The sequence below is a fragment of the Tasmannia lanceolata genome, unplaced genomic scaffold, assembly GCF_043159265.1.
Source record: "Tasmannia lanceolata isolate RefF3 unplaced genomic scaffold, GAP_Taslan_0.1 ptg000015l, whole genome shotgun sequence".
Lineage (NCBI taxonomy): Eukaryota > Viridiplantae > Streptophyta > Magnoliopsida > Canellales > Winteraceae > Tasmannia > Tasmannia lanceolata.
The window spans coordinates 29,219,686-29,232,335 of NW_027518692.1; the positions used below are offsets into that span (position 1 = coordinate 29,219,686).

The 12,650-nt window shown below is 40.6% G+C and overlaps 1 protein-coding gene across 1 annotated transcript; it reads right to left on the bottom strand.

The window, feature by feature from the left end:
- Positions 1-2,535: 2,535 nt before the first annotated feature.
- On the bottom strand, positions 2,536-12,139 carry LOC143846500 (putative phospholipase A2 homolog 1). The gene is made up of 4 exons (XM_077354939.1): positions 11,942-12,139; positions 11,803-11,842; positions 11,591-11,710; positions 2,536-2,938 (listed from the first exon to the last, which is right to left on the bottom strand). Exons 1-4 carry the CDS (start codon positions 12,047-12,049, stop codon positions 2,760-2,762), a joined length of 447 nt encoding a protein of 148 aa, XP_077211054.1. The 5' UTR covers positions 12,050-12,139; the 3' UTR covers positions 2,536-2,759.
- Positions 12,140-12,650: the final 511 nt, after the last annotated feature.

The window sequence follows — 12,650 nt, forward strand, 5'->3', positions numbered from 1 at the left end:
GCATAAAGAGCAGCAAAAGGGCTCTTCATCGGATGCACGCCATTTTCAGTTGCATTTTAAAATCGGTTGAAAAAGAAAAATCAGTTACATTTGATGACGTGGATTCAATCATGAGCCCTTTTGGGGCTCTTTATGCAAGGGTTCCCTTGTATCTATCATTCCTCAAATTCTAGTTCAACATCTTTAAAAAAGGAGGAAAAGGATTGTACGTTCGACCGTACCTAAAGTTAGGTACGGTAGAGTGCCAAATCACATGGGTCCCACATTTTTTGTGTGCATCTAAACTATTCATTTGCAAGGCCCCATCATAGATAGGGTGCATACCAAAAATCAGCTCCATAGGATGATCCTAACCCATCCATTTGTGGAGGCCAAAATGGACAGACAGTGTTTGTCCACAAATCTGCCCATTTTGGCCTCCAGTTTTGGAGGGGTTAGGATGATTCAATGGTGCTGATTTTTGGTATGCACCTTATCTATGATGGGGCCTTGCAAATGAATGGTTTAGATGCCCACCAAAAATGGAGGACCCATGTGATTTGGCACTCTACCGTACCTAAAGTTAGGTACGGTCGAGCGTACAATCTTATTCCTCTTTAAAAAGTATTATACGTCCACTTCATCACTTCATAGGATGATCCAAACCATCCATTTGTTGGGCCATAATGTAAATAGGTTGTGCCCCAAAAATCATTTTCATAGGATAATCCTAACCCTCGTTAGGATTATCCTATGGTAATGATTTTTGGAGCACAACCTATATCCGTTATGGTCCAACAAATGAACGGTTTGGATCATCATATGAAGTGGGCTGCTACTGGGCTATGGGATTTGCTAGCGTCCATCGCAGAAGGCATTTCGCGGTTGGGTTGGGCTGTTGCATGTGAGAGCAGCCGCCTCATGAATGGGGACAAAATCTGCTGAAGAGTGAGCCCGTGTGGCCTGCTCTCACATGCAACAGTCCATCCGCGAAATGCCCTATGCGATGGACTTTAGCAAATCCCAAAGTACAAAGTATAAACCCTCTTGTTTTAGCCACAGCTGAAATGAGCCATATCCTTAAAAATGTATAAATTAAGTGGCCTTGGCATCTAATCAATAGATTAGGGCCTTAAGAAAAATCTAATCATTAGATTTTGGGGCCCTAGATTTTTCATATGCTCGTAAAGGCCAAAAAATCACTTTCCACCCTCTTTTATGAAATTTGATTTTGTCCCTAGGTTCTGTCATATTGTATGTTTTCCCTTTTCAAAGTCATTATGGACAGAGGTGGCCATGTTTTTAAGCCTAATTTTATTTTGTGGAAAAATTAACTCAAGTCAAGACTCCTCTTTTTTTAAGATAACAACCACTTTGTGCTCCTCTTTTTTTTTATAATGACACCTGCTTAAGGATCCTCATTTTGATAATGACACCCACGTTAGCTCTTATCCATATATGTCAAAGTCTGATACCAGGTTTGGCAAAATCAAACTGATTATGCAATCTAAATGGGTGTCAAGTCTCATCACTTTCCTGTTCATTTAAGATTATTTACGACAACTGATAGTGAGTGCTAAACCGATTATTTGACACAACTTGAAACGTAATTTTGAATCCAATAATCGATTTGGCACCAACAATCGGTTGTCATAATCTTAAACGATCATGGGTTTTGTGTTTAGCCTTTTCTAATATCGCACCTAAAGAATTAAAAGAAACCCTAGTTTCTTACTTTCTTCATCTACTTTGCAAAGTTGCAGACCCTCTCACGCCTCACTGCCTCAGCGCCTCCACTCGTCTGTCAAATCCGGCAAATCCAGCCGTTAAGAAGAAGAAGGAGAAGAACCCCAAAGGTATAGCCATTTTTTTTTTTTTTTGCAATGATGTTTAATTTTATTAGTGTTTGAATGAGATCATAATGACCTTTTAATATTGGGCCTAATGAAAGAGTAGTTGAGTTACATTGAGGCCAACCAAACAATACCCTTTTTGGTCATTTTACCACTAAAATTCTGTTTTGGGGCATTTGCAACCAAACACACAATACCTCCGTTTGCCGTTTAATATGTTGTTTTGATCTAGCCAACCAAACATGAAAACGCCGCTTGGCAAAACTCCGTTTTGCAAAACGGCGTTTTAAACGCTGTTTCAAACGGTACGCCAAACACACCCTAAGTCATTTATCTCTATATATCTATAGAGATTTATATGGGGTAAGGGCTTACAACAATACGGTAGGGGCACCGCCCTAGATATTTGATCCAACAGCAGCTCACTTTTTGAGGAGCTGTTGTTGGATCAAATGTCAAGGGTGGTACGACCTTGAGAAAAAGAGAGAGGAGAGAATCGCCGGGTCTACGTACATGGTGTTGACATGATCAGTTGTTAATCAAGATGATCCAACATGATCAGGACAGTTCATCAACACGATTCAACATTATTAAAGATGAGAATTGACCTAGTGTAAATCACTTACACCCGATTCTGAGTCATGGGATGCACATACAAGTCTGTTTGACATGGGAGCAGGTCCATCTGAGGGTCTCGTGATCGTAGATCAATGGTCTCAATTACAAATACGTGTCCCAATGTGGGACCCAAATCAACAGTCTCAATTACACGTGTCCCGATCTGGGACCCAAACGTTCAGGATTCATCCTGACAGTTCAATTGCAGCAAAAATCAGGGTAAAATAATGTAAAAAAGAATTGAGGATAGTAATGGAGCTTTGAGTTCATGTTACATTGGCATTGAGAAGACAGGCTCCTACTAAAAAACTACAATTCAAGCTTTGAATTGCCCAACTGACTGAATAAGATGGCCAAATCCATCCCTTGTGTCATTGTGGGAACAGCTATTTCATAAGGGCAGTCCTTGGAAAATCCAATCTTCCCAGATTTCTGTACTTTCTTGATGCAAATTTTGAACTTCTCATGGCATTTCACATTTGTCAAACCTAACAAAAACCACACTCAGGTATCAACACTCAATCAGACCATATCTTAATGGCAATATGGAAACATATCAATTGTATATAAGTATCAGAAGAAAGCAAGAAACAAAGATAAATTTATTCCTGACGTGTCAACATGGCATTCATGTTCATGCAACCTTTTAAAAATGTTGTCCTTGTTATATAGCTCAGATCAATGTCAGTGGAATATTAGAATTTCCCATCAACCCACACAACAGCAAGGAAATGCCATAAGGAGACTGAATAGAAATTTCCTATGATTTGTGGACATGGACACAAGTATCGCATGTCGACACGGACATGAAGTGCCAGACACGACAAACCCCAAAATTTAAAAACGGGACAAGGCTAAAATAGAAAGTATATAATCATGATTTGTGGACAAAGATTATGCCAAATTTCGACACTGATGCAAAGTGTCTGACATGACAAACCCTAAAAATCTAGAAATGGTGCCGTGCCCATACTATAAAATTATTGATTATTATCATAACTTGCAACAATATCAAACGGTAATAATTTAACAACTAATAAATCTTTGGATTAATAACTATAATATAAAATAAACATGATATAATCAAATAACAACACATCAATTAATCTAATTCTCTCATGTCTTCAATACGCAACGAGAAAAGGAGACCTATAGGATACAATGAATATAATATTGGAATAAGAGTTTGTTTAGGGTTTTAGATTTAGGCAGGTGATATAACAACGAATATTGGTTAAAGAAGAGCTAAAAGAAGAGTTAATAATATAAGTGATAAGCATGATATTCAATAATAAAACAGAATGTCACACTTGACACAGTACAAAAACGTATAAACACGGCCACATCAAATCTGACACTTTTAGCAGTCCATTTAAAAGAGTCAAAAGGAGTGTCGACGCGTGTGGACACGCATGTCGTGTCGGACACAACATAACACAGGTGTTAGGAATAAATTAAAAGTGTCACCAAATCATAGGAAATTTTATATATCAAGATGGTCTTAGGTCATTTAAACACTTTGCAGACAAAAATCTGAGCATTTAATAGAGGGGACGAGCGATGGAGATCTACAGTTGAACGGAAATGAGGATTATCTCCAAAGTTCACAAATACCAAATAAGAAGGGCTGAGAATTTGGGGAAATTAAAATGTGAAAGAGCACCATCTCAGAATCTGAAAAATAATTTATAGGTTATAACAGTAAAGGAATGGCAAGATTGCAAGCTAAGAGATCAGCAAGTTACACAGGTAAAATCAAACTTCCTATTAGTTGTAAGTAACTCGGAAACATATATATACTAGTTTGGACAGTATTAGCGTGATCGATGAAGAGACAAATTTTTTTTTTAAAATTGACTTCTATTGCCCATAGATAATTGCATAAAAAAAAGGGACAAGATGTCCCCAAGGGGTGTAACACCAAGCAAATATGCTAGCATCTGCTAGAAAATCATACAAGATGCATCTAGTCAAAAGCAACGCCAATCCCCTCACCATCAGAAGAAGCGGAGACTAACACTGATTCCAAAAGAACACCTGCCCCTTTGCCAGCAGATCCGCCATTTCGTTAGCCGATCACCTTCGATGTTCGATTCTTGGCCCAATTGACTGAACTATATCTTTAATTTCTGCAATGTACGAACTAAGTCTCCACGGTCCTTTTGCTTGACCCTCCGCCCACGCGATCGTATTAGACGAGTCGCCTTTGATAACAAGACGATAATGATAATTAGAGGCATATCATCTTATGCCGAAAAGTAATGCTTTAACTTCCGCTTCGTTTGCATCACATACGCCTGCCGGTCCCGATTATTTCATCCATATCTTCCCTTCGAATCACGGATAATACCTCCAATCCCGGCCTTCCCTGGATTGCCAATAGAGCTACCATCGAAGTTTAGTTTAAGCCATCCCGTTGGTGGGGCTTTCCATTTTGGGCAGATCTTCGCCTCCAGCTTCCTCTCCCAAATGATTGCCTTCCAATTCCTCAAAACTTCGCTAATACCATAGGTAATTCCGCGCTTCTGCTTGACCCAATTGATTATATCAATTTTAATTTCAAGGGTTAGCCGATCAGTTTCTTTGCCGAATCATTGAATATTCAATTGTTCCTTTCCTTCCATGTGTTCCATAGTATGGCGAAAGGTATTAGTTTCCACATCTCCTATCCTGTCTCACCAAACATTCCGCCCAACCAATGAAGTCCTAGTTATTCTTTTTGAAACCGCCCATGCCACCCCAAAAGATCTTAAGATGTTAGTCCATACCTGATATGAAACCGGGCAATGTAGGAAGAGATGGTCCAGAGTTTCCTCGGCTTGATTACATAAGGCACATCTACTTGCCATCTGTATTTTACTTTTTTGGAGGCGATCACAAGTATTAATGCTCTTATGAGCAACTGTCCACGCGAAAGCTACCCGAGGAGGTGCGATGCTTTTCCAGATAGTGGCACGGCGTGATGTTTTTCTGTTACCATTATTTAAATGGAAGAAAAAAGACTTGACAGAGAAATCTCTCTGTTGCTCTGGAATCCAAATTTTTTATCTTCGGAATTAGGTGAGCAATATTGTGACTTCAGGAGATTGAGAAGTGATTCGAATTTCGAAGCATGTAATTTCTTCATCCTTGAGGTTTCTTCTCAGCCTTATGTCCCAAAATCCATTCCCACCTTGATCCCCCCTAATCAGATGCTCGTTAATCGTTAATCTTGGCGTCAACGTTTGTGGCAACTCTAAAAATGGACGGGAAAGAATCCCGCAATAAAGAGTTACCAACCCATAAGTCTTTCCAGAAATTCACCTCGTCACCACTTCCTACTTTGAATCTAACAAGGGGGTCAAAAAGCTCCCTTGTCGAACAGATGGCTTTCCATGCACCCGACCCTCTCCCTGCTGGCGGGCTTTTAGCATTCCATTCCCCCCACTCTCTCCCGTATTTATCTCCAATTACCCTATGCCACACCAAATATTTTTCCTCTCCATATTGCCATAACCATTTCCTTAATGGCGCTTTATTCCATAATATTAGTTTCCCAATACTTAATCCTTCATATTACTTCAATTTTGACACTTTCTTCCATTTTATCAAATGTTTTAGCTTTTTGGCCTCCATCCCCTTCCCATAGGGAGTCCCTTTGCAATTTTTCAATTCTTTGTGCGATTTTAACCGGAATCTTGTATAGGGACATGAAATATGCCGGCATGTTGAATAGAGCAGCCTTGATCAAAGTGATTCTGCCATCGAAGGAAATGTATTTCTTCTTCCATCATGCAAGTTTCCTTTCTACTCTCTCCAACACCGGGTCCCATTGCGCTTTAGGTGGAATACCATAGCCAAGCGGGAGTCCAAGATACATCATTGACAAGAACTTTTGCCAGAACCCTATCTTATCAGCATAACTCTTCACCTTTTCTTGATCCACATTGACACCCGCCAGCGCATTCTTTGAGAAGTTGATTTTCAGGCCGGAGCAGAGTTCAAACCACCTGAAGATCCATTTGAGATTCATCACCGCTTCTTCACCTTCTACAATCAATACCAGCGTATCGTTTGCAAAATGCAAATGGCTGATGGCAATTGAGTTGCGGCTGGGTTTTAGTCCAGCAAAATATCCTTTTTGCTTTGCCTTAAATATCATAAGGCTGAGGGCTTCCACAATCATAATGAAGAGATATGGTGATAACGGATCCCCTTGTTGAAGTCCTCTTGAACTAGAGAAATACCCTTCTGCACTCCCATTTATCATAATTGAAAAAATGTCGATCTAATGCAAGCTCTCGTCCATGACCTCCATTTTTCGCCAAGTCCCATCTGTTCCTGTATGTAGTCCAACGTATTCTAGTCTATGTGATCATAAGCCTTCTCAATATCAATCTTTATTGCGACGCCTTTCTTTCCTTCCCTTTTGGCCGAATCAAGTATTTCATTTGCAATGAGAACCCCATCTAGGATCTATATTTTCTTTACAAAAGTGCCTTGTGACTGCGAAATTATATCACCCATGACTTCCTGGAGTAGCATGGCAAGTATCTTAGCCACGATTTTGTATATACTGTTGACCAGACTAATTGGACCAAATTCTTCGATGCCTAGGACCCCTTCCTTTTTTGGAATAAGAGTTACAAATGTGGTATTCACTTCTCTATTCAGAACTCCTCTCTCATGGAATTCGTGAATGAAACCTACCATATCCTCCTTTATAATATCCCAGTATTTGAGATAGAATGCTATGGGAAACCATTCCGGTACAGGGGCTTTATCTTTAGTCAAGGCAGATAAGGCATTTTATTCCTCCTCTTCCGAGAATTGTCTTTCAAGCTGACTTCTCTGTTGATCGAAAATTGATTTGAAGGCCAGGCCAATCATTTTAAGCCTCCAAGCCCGATCCTAAGTGTAAAGTGTAGAGAAGAAGTCGATTATAAGTCTCTTGATCATGTCCTTGTCTTCCACAAGGACTTCCCCATCTAGAATACAATTGATTGTGTTTATACGCCTCCTTACATTAGCCATCCTATGGAAGAACTTTGAATACCGGTCATTGGAATTCACCGTCTTTCAGCCATAGTGCTCTGGATTTTTTACTCCAGCTAATTTCCTCCCTTCATAGGATTTCCTCGTGTTCCTCCAAGAGATGCAGCCTCTCAATTTTTCTGCGTCCAACAGAGTTTCGACCTCTTCCTTTCTTTCAAGGTCTTGTAAGGCCACCATGATTTCATCTTTTCTGAGACGCTTCAACTCTACCTCCAACCGATGCCATTACTTAATCTTATGTTTCAAGGTTTTTAATTTCCTGTAAAGGACAAAACCTCTCCATCCTTGAGGTTGTTCTTCATTCCACCAGTCCTGGATTTTATCCTTGAAACCTGGTATCTCCATTAAAGCCAGATCGAATTTGAACGGTCGTGGTCCTGAGGAGAAGTCCGAGCATTCCAATAGTAGCGGATTGTGGTCCGACGTCGGTTTTGGCAGGGCTCTCTGACTGATGAGGGAAAGATTCCTCCCATTCTTTAGAGATGAGTATCCAGCCAATCCTGCAAAGGACAAGGTTATCTTGATTGTTGGACCATGTGAATCTTGCGCCCTCCAAAGGTAGCTCAATCAGATGGCTCTCTTGTATGAAGTTGGAGAAATTCCTCATACTTGTTGTAATCCTGCTCAGCCGGTTTTTCTCATATGGGAATCTGATGGTGTTGAAGTCGCCCCCACTATCCATGGTCCCTGCCACCCCATTCTAATATTTTTTTAGTTTTGCCCATAATTCATTCCTCTCCCTCGCCTTTGCCGGTCCGTACACCACCATGAGTTTCCATTTTTCATTCTAGCTTCTAGGTGTGACAAGCATTGTCACCGTATATTGCCCAATATATACGTCTTCCATATCAGGAAAATTGCTCCTCCATATTACAATGATGCCGCCGGCGTTCCCCTAGCTTCTTTCGTCACCCAATTTCTGTTATTTTTTCCCCACATCTTATTAATGATCGAGTTTGTAACTCCCATAATTTTTTACTCAATCACTGCAATTACATCCAGGTTCTTCCTACATGACCCCACGACCTTCTACATCACCACCAAGTCCTCCTTGATGACCACCACGAACAAAGCTCCTTTGATTCACCTGAGTTATTACCACATCAACCTATTACTCAGCAGCATCAACTAAGTACTCGACCCCATCGTATCAAGCTGACTCTCTACCAAAGTCAATCAAACCGTCCAAATATGTGAGGCCCTATATGGTTTCGATTTTTAGAACCGATTTTGAGTCCAAAACTGACTATTAGCTCCAACAAAGCTCCTTGTACTTAGTTGATGCAGGAGATGGTGGTGGTGGTGACAGAGGAGGACTTGGTGGTGGTCGTCAAAGAGGACTTGGTGGTGATGTAGAAGGTCGTGGGGGTTATGTATGAGGACATGGTGGTGATGGACCACATGGATCTTTTTACGAAGTTCCAGCACACGGAGCCCAACAGCAGGTAGTGATAGGGCAACTAATTTGACAAATGGGTCCGTCCAAATTTTTTGGGTGGTGCTAATTTGCACCCTAACTCTTAGTTCTCTCTCGTTGCGGCACACGGCGCCCAGCAGATGGTTATAGGGCAATTTATTTGAGACATGAATCTAAATTGGTTTGGTGGGGTTAATTTTCACCCTAACCCTTAATTCTCTCAGTTTTTCTTTTTCACACTTATGGTGGTAGTTCCTTACTCCCTTTTTTGTCTGTTTTTCTTTTTCACACAGATGGTCGGCCCAAAAAAGGGGCCACATGTGGCACGTGTAGGCCAGCCCAAGAAAGAGGGGCCATACGTGAGGGGGAGTGTTAAAGTATAAAAGATTAAAAACGCCTTTCTCAAACGGCTTAAGCTTTTGGAGAAGTCAGTAAGCTTCTAACATGGTATCAGAGCCAAAGGTCTGATATCAAAAATTTCTCAGAAAACATCAGCAACTATCCAATGTAGAGCACTATCTAGTTTACCCACCAAATCATAGTTACCTCTTCAACTCAGATCACACATATCGGCAAAAGGTGGAAACAACATAGTTCCCAGAGCAACCATTAAAGAAAAACATAGTTCCTAAAGCAAGGTGGCCTCTGCACTTGTAGACTTCATCCGAGATGATTTTTTTTTTTTTTGAGATGAATAAACCAGCATATGGTCCAAAACCAAAACTTCTTATCATTAAAAGTGGCACCAAAACTAGCAAGTCTCTGATTTCCTTTACAACTTTAGTCAAAACTTAATTTAATATAGCCCAGCAACACAGCTCCCTAAGGTCCTTTGAATGCTCCACCAGCTTGAACTCAAGAATATTCAAAGGCCAGTCACAATGAACCAGACAATGAAATGCAAGCACAATGTCAGCACGGGTGTCTTCCAACTAACATTCCAAGTCTTCATATTCAAGACACAAAAACTTACAACATCTTCCTAGCCTTCTTCACTTTTGGCAACTGTTTTGCCAACCCCCCAACAACAGGAAACATAGACCAAAAGATTCAGGCTCTTTCCCCACCGTGACACCACTGCCATTCCTCCAAAAGCCAAATAGAGGATTCAGAAAAAAATACTTTGCAATCCCCCCAACTAAAGATATAATTTCAATCATATCATCAAAATTGGCGAAGCTTTGTCCTTGAAAATTCCATCATTCCTTCCATTCCAAATGACCCATGCTACTGCAAAAGGAAACATAGATCAAAGATTCAGGCTCTTTCTCCAGAATGACACCACAGCCATTCCTCCAAAAGCCAAATAGAGGATTCGGGAAAAACACAAGTCACATTGAAACACTTGAGAACTATACTCCAAATTCTCCTCTCCACCTTCCTCAAACTCCCCTCTCCAACCATCTCACCCTATCAGGAGACAATGAGTGGGACTTTATCCCATTTATAAAAGGTTTCCATTCTGTGCCATAGAATCACGTTCAAATTGTATATCAAAATAGCCTCGTCTACATCCCTCATGTCCTCAGCAAGGCATATTATACCATTAAGCATTAGATATAGTTTGTTTTTCTAGCATTTTCCGGTATAAGAAAACATCATATCAACACCATCCCCCCCCCCCCCCCCCCCCCCCCAGCTCTTCAAAAAAAAAAAGCTAAAAAGCCTTGGACTTTAAATGCCAACTCACATCTTAGGATCTTCCAACTTAGCCACCTCAACAAAACATTTCCTGAGAGGGCATCTTCTCATCTTTTCCTAGACGATCAATCTTATCACTTCTTCCACACGGTAAATCCCACTCAATTTGATTCAGCAAAGAGTCCTTAAGAGCAACAAAGCCAAAGAAGTTCAATTTCCATTCAATCATTATCTTCATAAGCTATTTCAATAATGTCCTCATGAATTTAACACCTTTTTCAAATCCCTTCCAACTTTATGCCATCCCACTATTTACGCACTTCTTTTTTAAATATTTGGATTCGTAGCCAAACGTTTTCGGAAGAAAAGGACACGAGTGTGCGTCAATATCCTTATTTCAATTAAGATTGGATCATGATAGTACAATTGATGACCTGGAAGAACCCATTAACTCACCACCAACTCACCTCTGAGAACTGCAACTCCTTAAAGACAAGCAAACTATCGAACCTCCCCTCACTCAATTCTCCTATTGTTAATCAAACTGAACAAGGTAAGAATCAGATAACTTAACCATGCTCATTGTGATTCTGTTGATGCTATCTTCACATATAAAAACGAGTTATATTGAAATCCCATCCTAGCATCAAAGGATGACGGCTAATCCATCCGTGCTCGGTGTAAAGTTCAAAACGAACTCCAAGGTCCGTCGGCTAGGAGATTATGGACAAAACTCACTTGAAATTCTCATAGATTACAGATATAAATGAGATGTAAATCTTAAATGGACTTTAAATAAAGAGGCATGCGAAACTCAAGGGCGCCCACCCCCATTGGTGGAATGTCACCAAAGTGCATTTTACAGCTCTTTGGTGACATTCAATCAGTGGGGGTGCCCTTTCATCTGGTTTTTTACAAGGGCACACTTGAGTTTAGCATTCCTTATAAATGAATGTTTAAGCATGAATAATTGAATGAAATCAATAACAAGAAGCAAGCAAAAGATAGTAACGAAATAAATAAATAAGGAAGATTTGATGATTAGTACCTTTTTTCTCGACACATTCATCATGAATTTTACAACAAGCATCGAGTTCATCACAAGGCTTCTCTCCACCACAACCACTCCATCCCACTCCACAGAACTTCCCATATCTAATACCAACACCTGAAAAAAAAAAACCCTAAATGAATAAAAAATTCCATAGAAGATGGGATCGAGCTTCTATAAATAGGAGATGACAAACGAATTTGGCTTACTGTTGCAGTTCTCAGCAACACAAACTTTGCTGCATTCGATCTGCCAAAAAAAAATTTAGGGTTTCAAAAATTAAAAATTAGGGTTTCAAGAATAAAAACTAGGGTTTCCGAATTATCAAATTAGGGCGAACCATCATACCTGTGGTTTGGAATGGGATTTGGTGGGGCACTCTGCAACGAGGAGGAGGAGGAGAAAGATGGAGGCGAATGATAGGGGGACACGTGTTCGTCTGAGAGCGGGCGGCATTCTTCCTCGTTCTTCTCCTCACTGACTTTGATTGTCTGATTATGCTAATTCGAACTTCGGAATTATGTTCGAAAATCGGAAAATGCAAGGTCAATTTTGTGCTCCTTTCTAAACGGCATATAGTGGGCCCCACTTCTGTTTTTGTTTTATGCAAGATCGTTGAAATGCTTATGTGTGCAACATGGGTCGGGCATTTCCTCGGGTCGGGTCGGGTTTGGGTTGGAAAAGGCCAACCCGACCCGATTTCGGGTAAGATGGGTTGGGCTAGGGTTGGGAAATTTAGAAGCGGGTTGGGTTAGGGTTGACCATCCTCAACCGAGGCTCAGGTTGATACTGTTAGGGTTGAGGGAATTCTAACTCGGGTCTGACTAGGGTTGGCCTCGACCCGACCCAAGTTGCACCCCTAAAATGGTAAAGGCACAAGAGGCAGCAGGGATGAGAAAAGCAGTTTTGGTTGTCAATAGTCAACCTCGTAGAGTAGTGGTAGGAGGAGTCATTACCAATTCACTGAGTAGAGAGTGAACGAGGCATCAATCCCATGATTCTACTAGCAAAAAAATCACTTTTTGGTAATTTTTTGCCAGGATTATGATAGTATGCC

Excerpts from the sequence above, each read along its gene's own strand:
- LOC143846500 (XM_077354939.1), bottom strand. The coding sequence starts at position 12,049 with ATGCCGCCCGCTCTCAGACGAACACGTGTCCCCCTATCATTCGCCTCC. Across the intron at positions 11,711-11,802 it reads TGTTGCTGAGAACTGCAACA|GTGTTGGTATTAGATATGGG; the intron begins GTAAGCCAAATT and ends TTTTTTTTTCAG. Across the intron at positions 2,939-11,590 it reads TGAATGTGTCGAGAAAAAAG|GTTTGACAAATGTGAAATGC; the intron begins GTACTAATCATC and ends GGTTTTTGTTAG.